The sequence below is a fragment of the Solanum lycopersicum genome, chromosome 1 (assembly GCF_036512215.1).
Source record: "Solanum lycopersicum chromosome 1, SLM_r2.1".
Classification (NCBI taxonomy): Eukaryota; Viridiplantae; Streptophyta; class Magnoliopsida; order Solanales; family Solanaceae; genus Solanum; species Solanum lycopersicum.
The window spans coordinates 82,812,350-82,821,566 of NC_090800.1; the positions used below are offsets into that span (position 1 = coordinate 82,812,350).

The window sequence follows — 9,217 nt, forward strand, 5'->3', positions numbered from 1 at the left end:
TCTCGTGGAGCCGTAAAGGCTCAAAACATATTCTTCGAGTCGTAGACCCCCTCAAAACTGGCGTACAGGTTGAACAAAAGAAGAGAGCTGCTGGAAATTAATTTACAGGTCGGAAAACCAGCAGCTTCAGTGCTGGAAAGCAAGTTTTGCAGATTTGAGAAGCTGTATACCAGCTGTAAACATCCGTTATACACTGATATACAGTTTGAAATATGCACAGGAGGCCTAATCCAAAATCTGGGTTGATGGAAGTGAAAATATGCTTCTGGAAAGGGACTTTAAGCTTTCAAAAATCGAAAATCAGTCTGATATACATTCTGTATACACTGATATACAGACACGATATAATATAAATATGTGTAAAAAATGTGATTGGCAGGGGAACGTAGAGGGACGCCTATTCTAATTAAAATTCGGAATTAGGCAAACAATGCAGACGTAGGGTGCAGCCCGTATACATTAGTATACATTATCGGGCGACGATATACACTTGTTAAGTAAGTTTTAAAAATTGTACAGGTACAAATATGCAGGGCAATACAGAGAAAAGTAACGGAAAATATATATTCAAATAGGTGCAGGGCTTGAGAGGTCCAAATGGGTCAAATATATGCTGTATACAGCATGTATACACTTGTGTACTTTGTGATTCTTTTTCAGGATTGGGCCAAGGCCCTTCAGGCCTTTTTTATTAACAGGCCCAAAGGCCGTTTGTCTCTGCAGGTTTTTTTAAAAGGGCCCAAATCTAAGTAAATAGATTAGGACAGGTGGGCCAAAGCCCAATTGAATGAATTTGGGCAATCAAGCCCAAGTTCAAATATTTCTTTCTCTATTATTTATTTGTTTGAATTATTTAATATCTTGGTAGAATTTTAAAAAAAATCTCCTAAAGGGGTAGCCATTTTTCATTATTTAAATTTTATTATTTTTGTTTCACTTACTTTTATCACAATTTAGTTTTCCTTAAATTAATTTCCTCAAAATATCTCCCTTTAGAAATAAATAAAAATAATAACAATGAAAATAAAAAATATTAAAACAAATTTCTTTTTATTTAGTTAACAATTTATTTTTAATAGTCATTTAGTCAAATCGCCGGTCAACCGCAAGTTAGCGGACATCCCGAGGGCCTAATACCATCTCGGGATGTACATTGAACTTCGAACCTTTGTTTTTCAATTGATTTTAATCTGTTTTAAATCTTTTGAAATTTTTCTTGATTTTATCAAAATCAAGTGGCGACTCCGTAATTCGAAAAGTCGATTTTTCTTAAATAATAAGATTAATTGATTTTTTTTCGAAACCTAGTCAATGTTTTTCATTTTTAAACCAAAAAAAATAGTTAATAATAATTTTTAAATAAAACAGAAATGGCGACTCCGCTGGGGATTAATTAAGTTCTAACCATAAGATTTGACTGTTTGACTAACTGTTTTTGTTAAAATATTGTTTGTACTGAATATGTTTAAATTTGTCATAAATTGTCGTTGCATTCATGGCATATTTCCAATATATATGTATAGTATATTAAAGGACGGTTTGCGGAACCGCAGCCGGACTTTTTTATACTCACCCTTTTTCGAAATTAGCGGCAATTTATTGGTTCGTCAGGCGTCCAATGGTTGTCGCGAGTTTCAGCCCAAATTGTCCGTTTGGGTTCCCGGTCCTTTCAAAAGCCACTCTTAGTCAACTAGCGTAGAGCCGAGCCAAAATCCCGAACGTAAGAGCATTTGAACTAAGACGACCCAACGCCCAAGGCGTGTTGGGCCCATTAGAAGCCCACCTTGTGTCTATTTGGCCTAAATTGCCAAAAACGGACAATCATGTTTATGTGTTTATTGAAGGATGTATATGCATTTTTAAAAAAACGCTTTATTGTCCACGGGGTGGGGGGTTGACTAAATTTTGTTCGCTATTTTTGTAGGATGAACCCGGCACACAAACCTCTGAAAACAAGAATGGTTACTGTCCCTGACCCTTTCCTCAAAGTATGGTGGAAGTTCATGAACAACGAAGATAAAGGAATTGTTCAGAAACACATAGGTCATCTTCCGTCGTTGTTAGAGATGAATGCGTGGCCTGGCTTAATTGGAACGATGGTGAAATTCTGGGATAGCGAGAATATGGTTTTTCGATTCGGGGAAGTAGAGTTGACGCCAACTATAGAAGAAATTCTCATCAGTTATGAAAGTATCGCCATGTGCAACAAAAGGAAACGACATCCAGATACAGATCTCCTAAATCCTATAACATGGGATTTCGCCAAAATTAAAGAGATATTGTCATTGGTTAAAGCCGAGTGGATGGACAAACTCCCTGGTCCGAATATACCTTTCAGAAAGTTATATTATCGATTTGGGCGTGCAAGGGCTTATGAGAAACATGAAGATGAGTTCGTCTCAAAAGAAAAATGGAAAGAGGCGCGTCCCCTTGCATTTGCGATATGTTTGCTCGGCACGATGGTTTTTCCCCAAGGGCCAAAATACACTATTCATCCTAGTGTATTTATGGTCACTCATGCCATTTTTTATGGAGTGGATTACAAAACATCGACGAAGTATTACACTTTAGCGCCCATGATTCTGGCCGACATCTACAGGGCTTTAGACAAGTGTCAGAACGGAGAACGCTTCTTTCAAGGGTGTAATTTGATACTACAGTGGTGGATGATGCGTCATTTAATCAAGACTCATAACCCCAAAGAACCAGATCCCTTTAGACGATCCGACGAGCTACATAGTCATGACTGGTGGTTGTATCATAATCGTTGCAACAAGACTGGAGGAGAGAGTTTTTGGTATCCGAGGCTTCGAGGGTTGAGAGAAGAAGACGTACAATGGTCGATAGATAGTTTGGTGGTAACTAAGAATATGGTGGTTCGAGCTGAAAAGGTCCCTTATTTGGTATTTGCTGGGTTAAGAGGAACTAGGCCATACGCCCCCGGTCGAGTGCTGAGGCAACTAGGAGGGAAGCAAGAGTTGCCCCAGATTGCTGATATGAGGAAATTCGTAACTGACCACGAGAATGGGCGAGTGGCATTTTCCGAAGACATGCGTAGGATGTGGAGATCTCGAAGAGTGTTGGGTGAGCCTGTACCAGATAGGTTTCGTCCAGAATGTTCGAGGGAGTACAAAGAATGGTTGAAAAAGAGTCTCGCTGGAACAATTGAGCCTGGTCCAAACGTTCCTCACATTATTGCCGATGTTGGAGCCAAACATCAAGTCCGACTTCACTGCCTTCAAGAGAAGTTTGATAAGAGTGAATTAGAGCATCAACGTCGTCATTCCGAAGATGCCAAAGTCATAGCTCGATTGAAACAAGAACTGCGAAGGGCCAGAAAATGCATGACAGAGTTAGATGATAGCATGGAGCGACAGATTCATTCGATAGAGGGGTTCAGTCATCAAGAAGGAGCTCGATTGGCAAGAGATCATCTCTGGGCGAATAGATATGCCATGTGGGAAGAGGTCAACATCGCCAAGAGGACCAGACTTGGCGAAGGATCAGAGGAGGCATGATTTTTACCATCCCCTGCGTGGGACAGTTTTATTTGTACTTTGTTTTGTAATTCATTTTTCAGGACTATTTTCTATTTTATGTTTATCAGACATTTTGGATGCTATTAATGAAATTTTGTGGGGGATAATAATCGGGTTTAAAAAAGCATATACATCCTTCAATTCGTTAGGCCTACCCTTGGCACAAAAGGGTCACATGCATGTTTAGGACACGATATATTTGTTTAAATGTTTATGTGTTATGTTGCTTTGATTGAGGATATCGTAAACCCACTCCTAGCCAAAATTCTAAAGAGTATACAGAAGCCAACATTACGATTGTCCGACCAAAAATCCCGAGTCTCAAGTTTCTCACACAAAATCCATACCATAAAACCTAAGTACCGCTCTATCATCTCAGGAAAGTTGAATCACCGCTATGGACAAAGGCAAGAACGTCCAGACGGAGCTCACTGAGGAGGAAGTGCGAAGAAAAATCGAGCGAGTCACTCGAGAAATTCAGAAGATTAAAGAGAAAGGGCTTAAGGTAGACATGACCACGACAATCTACAAAGCTGCGGTCACGACTTTGGATGAAGATCTGGCATCACAGATAAAGAGAAAGAAGGAGGTTGAGATGGAAACCGAAAGCCTAAGGAAAAGGTTGAACTTGCTTCGTTTGGAGATACACGAAGGAAAGGCGAGAGAGGCAAAGATAGATATCGAGACTGCTGTGTTGTTGGAAAGAAGCGCGGCGCTCGACGAGGAATTGGCGACCCGTAGCGACCTAAAGGGCAGAAAATACCTCGCCCGTGATCGGGGAGAAGATAACAGCGGCCCCGGCCGTGAAGTGATTGAGGAAGATGATGAAGAAGAAATCGTCTACAAGCCTCCATTTCCGACTGTCTGAAAGGAAAGGAATGACGCAGCCACAAGACAAGAAATCTCCAAATGTGGTCTTCTAGAAATCTCAATGTTGTTTTTCAATTCCCTTGTAATCACAACGAAAGAATGAATGGAAAATTTTCATCCTAAAATCCGAACTACGTTGGGCCTGAATTCTCCTCGTGAGATACGTAGGCAGCCTTCCCGGCCCGGCCCCTATCACAGAAAATTTTCATTCTCCTCCATGTTTCGGAGATACGAAGATAAGATCAACGGACGTCGCAAAGCAGTTGCAAGAAGACCATAGCTTAACGTGATTCAGATTTCCCAAGATAGCGCCAAACAAACAAATTCCTGTTTGTTCAAAATATATATCCGTCCTTATTCGTGGGTTAAGATATCCTCAACAAAACGACTTGTGTGTTTATCTGTTTTATGTGCGATATTATGCATTTTGTACTCTGGATATGCACTAAAAAATTTGCCTTTGAGTTGTTTTTACCTCTCAGGTACCTTTTACTGATCTGTGTCGATAAAGCTGGTAGATCATCCTTACTTCACCAGATCGAAAGGTCCTACAGATTCCTTCCCTCGATCAAATTCAGACAAAGGAAAAACAGTTATGGGAGACAACAATGACGAAGGGCGTCTTACTGACGTTGTGGTGGCTCAGCCCACTGTAGTGGAACAGAACGAATTAATCATGCAGCTGATGCAACAGATTGCTGAAATGAAAGTTGAAATGCAACGGAGACAGGATGCGCCTCCACCTGGATTTGGTACTAATATTGCTGATGCAAGACCTCCGGTCTACTTCCCTTCATCAAACATAGATCCAACTCAGAACCAGCCTTCTACACCTGTGCATAATCCGTCTGTGATTGACCTCACAACCCAAAACCCTCAATACGCTTCTGCATCTTACCAAACTCCTTCACCTCTTCCAAATAACCACCCTCAAATACCACCCCATCCTCAGAATACTCAAACTGCCCCACCTCCACAAAATCAAAACCAAACTCAAACTGCCTTCAATACCCAAGCATTTCATCCGCATTTGAGCCAGAACACCAATCCTCAGGCCTACCCACAAAACTACCAGACCGCCTAAAACGTTCCAAGTCCCTCTATAGCTCCACCCCTCCCCAAAAGAGCCACCTTCCAAGTTCCCGTTCCTGCCGAGCACGAGGTGCACGGTTCTGAGTTGGATCACTATGAAGAACAGGAAAGAGAATGGAAGGCGAAAGAAGAAGTGAAGATCGATATAAAGGAAGAAATCAAAAGGGCTATGAAAGAGCTGCAGTGCATCCCAGACGCCGTCGGACTTAGCTACGCAGAATTGTGCATCCATCCAGATTTGAACCTTCCCGAAGGTTTTAAAATTCCGAAGTTTGACACCTTCGGAGGAGTGGGCAATCCTATGGCGCATTTGAGAGCGTATTGTGACCAGCTCGTGGGAGTTGGCAGGGATGAGGCCTTGTTGATGCGGCTTTTCAGCCGAAGTCTGTGTGGGGAGGCCCTCGAGTGGTTTACTTCACATGAAACCAGGCAGTGGCCCAGTTGGAATGCACTGGCTAAGGACTTCATTGACCGATTCGCCTACAATGTTGAAATAGTGCCCGATCGGTATTCTCTAGAGAAGATGAAGCAGAAACCAACTGAAAGCTATAGGGAATTTGCCTATAGGTGGAGGAAAGAAGCGGCGAGGGTAAGGCCACCCATGACCGAGAAAGAGATTGTGGAAGTATTCGTGCGGGTACAGGAGCCTGAGTACTATGATCGGATCATATTGCTAGTCGGAGCTAAATTCGCTGAGATAGTCAAAGTTGGTGAGACTATCGAAGATGGTCTAAAATCGGGGAAGATAGCCCGTGTATCTGCGTCGCCTGGGTCTTCAGGATTGATAAGAAAGCGAAGAGAGGAAGTTGCCGCCGTCTCGTATGGGGGAAGAAAAACCCCTAGAAACCCGTCACATTCCCAAGATCGTTTCAGGCCTTCCCCAAAGTCCCACCGATCCAACTACCCACAACCCAATCATCCTAATAACCATAATACTGTCCCCACCTATCAGAATGCTCAAATTTCGTCGTACCAAAGTCCACCCTCTAATCTCCAAAATTTTCCTCCCATATACCCAAATTACCCTCAACCATACCAGATCCCATCCCCTTATCAGAATATTGCTCCCAACTGTGCCAACGTACAGTCGAGCTACCGACCACCTCCGTCCACTTATCAAGTCCAAGCTCCATTATACCAGGACCCCCTCCCGAATTACCAAGCTACAATGCTAAATTTCCAGGCAAACCCTTATCCCCGGGGCCAAGCTCCTCGTACAAATACCCAAAATTATCAGCGGGTGCCTCCCCCTCGGCAAAGCAATTATGATACTTCCCGTCCGAGATCTGAAAAAAGGCCTTCAAGGAACTTTACCACACTTGCTGAAAGCCGGACCAAACTATTTGAGAGGCTAGCCGCAGATGGATACATCCACCCTGTAGGGCCCAAACCCGGGGATGTCAACTCAAAGTTCTACAGGCCAGATCAAAGGTGTGCTTATCATTCCAACAGTGTTGGACATGACACGGAAGATTGCATCAACCTCAAGCACAAAATCCAAGACCTGATCGATCAGGAGGTAGTTTCTCTGCAACCGGCAGTGCCAAACGTCAACACAAATCCGTTGCCGAATCATGGAGGTGACAACCTTAATATGATTGAAACGGATGAAGACGGGTGTGGAACAAAGATGATTACCCCTATTATGCATGAGGACTTGGAAAGGGCTGTCGCTTCTTTAAGCGTCAAAGAAAGGAGAAAGTTTGTTATTCTGACACCTGCAAAGGCTGTTGCCTTGGTGCCTTCGAAAACCCTCGTTAAGCCCAAATTTGTCATTGAAACTGCCGTGGCCCAAGGCATGACCAGGTCCGGAAGGTGCTACACTCCTGATGAGCTTGCTCTCGGAGGACAGAAGAAGGACCATGCCAAGAGGCCGATAAGCGAGGGGGAAGCAGAAGAATTTTGGAGAAGGATGCAACCGAAGGACTATTCCATCGTCAAACATTTAGAGAAGACTCCGGCTCAGATCTCCGTGTGGGCCCTGCTGATGAGCTCTCAGTCCCACAGGCAAGCCTTAATGAAAGCTCTTGATGATACATACGTACCCTCAGGTACAAGTAGTGATAACGTGGCCGCTATGATTCATCAAGTCATTCGGGGGCACCGGATCAGCTTTTGTGACGATGAGTTGCCAGTCGAAGGAAGATCCCACAACAAAGCGCTACACATTACCGTGATATGTCGGGGAAAGGTTGTCAACTGTGTTTTGGTAGATGATGGGTCCGGTTTGAATATTTGCCCATTGGCGACGTTGAGGCAACTAAATTTTGACCTTGGGAAACTGGAGCAGAATCAGGTCAATGTAAGGGCATTTGATGGTGTGCAAAGAGACACCTTAGGGGCTGTGACTATGACCCTTCAAATGGGCCCCGCAGAGTTCCGTGCGCAATTCCAAGTATTGGACATAGACACTAGCTACAACCTTCTTTTGGGAAGGCCGTTTATCCACATGGCTGGAGCCGTCCCCTCTACTCTCCATCAGATGATGAAGCTTGTATGGAAAAATGAAGAGTTAGTGATTCACGGCGAGGGAAGTCGCTCGGGCAAGCAGGTGTCGGTCATTGATGAGATGCCGCAAGGCGCAGACTTTTACACGGTGGAGCTGGTGAATGCCACCAACGAAGATTTGGCCCTCAACTCCATGCCAACCGTGTACAAAATGATAGCCACGGTGATGCTGCAAAATGGGTTCGAGCCAGGTTTCGGATTGGGAAGAGATTCCCAAGGAATTATCGAGCCTGTTCCGGTCTTTGCTCAGGGGTCGAAGTATGGTTTGGGGTACATCCCCACAGATGATGATATGAAGATGAAGAGGAGGAGGGATCAAGAATTGACTAAGCCGATCCCGTATCTCTATCACTCCTTTCCAGTTCGGGAGCACGCCGAGCCTGAAGACGACGGGGAAGGAATCTGTGACCTGTTCAAGGAGATCAATGCCGTCATAGAGGAGGAGGCTGAGCCAGCTGGCTTTCGCGATGCTGAACCGGGGGAGATGCTGAAGAACTGGACGTCCACACAAATCCTGATGTCCCGGACTTTTGGGTAGAAAGGAATTATTTTGTGCATGCCAAAATCGGTGGTCGTTTCGGAAGAGGCCCGAGACCCACCATTTCTGCATTTTCTTGATTTTAAATTTTGTTATGATTGTTTAAAGGGCGACATGGCCTTGTGCCATGACCCAACTTTGCATCTTGATTCAATTTAAATGAAAGCCTCCTTATTTTGACTTGGTTTATTCGATTGCTTGTTATATTTTACTTTTCTAATTTTGTCTGTTTATGATTTCAGTAACGTAAGTTACAAACCTGCCAACGTCATGTCATGTCATGAGCTAAACGAACAAAATGAGGCAAATGACGACGAGGCTGACGACTACGACGAAGAAAGTGGGGAACCAGACTATGTAGTAGAAGAGTTTCGACAGTTCGAGAATCAACATAAACCGAATCTGGAGGAAACAGAGACGGTAAATTTGGGAGATTCAGAATGTGTCAAAGAGGTTAAGATCAGCACTCACCTGAATAAAACTCAGAAGGAGAGCCTGATTCATTTGCTTGCCGAATACAGCGATGTGTTTGTTTGGGAGGTCAGTGACATGCAGGGGCTGAGTACCGATGTCGTATCTCATAAGCTGCCTATCAACCCAGGGTTCGAGCCAGTGAAGCAAAAGACTCGGAAATTCAAGCCTGAGTTGAGTTTGAAGATTAAGGAGGAAA

General features: G+C 43.7%; 1 protein-coding gene across 1 annotated transcript; it reads left to right on the forward strand.

Annotated features, from left to right (window-relative positions):
- Positions 1 to 5,670: 5,670 nt before the first annotated feature.
- LOC138347244 (uncharacterized) lies at positions 5,671 to 8,547 on the forward strand. The gene has a single exon (XM_069295047.1). The coding sequence runs from the start codon at positions 5,671 to 5,673 to the stop codon at positions 8,545 to 8,547; it is 2,877 nt and encodes a 958-aa protein (XP_069151148.1).
- The last annotated feature ends 670 nt before the right edge of the window (positions 8,548 to 9,217 follow it).

Coding starts and splice junctions, on each gene's coding strand:
- LOC138347244 (XM_069295047.1), top strand. CDS start 5,671: ATGAAAGAGCTGCAGTGCATCCCAGACGCCGTCGGACTTAGCTACGCA.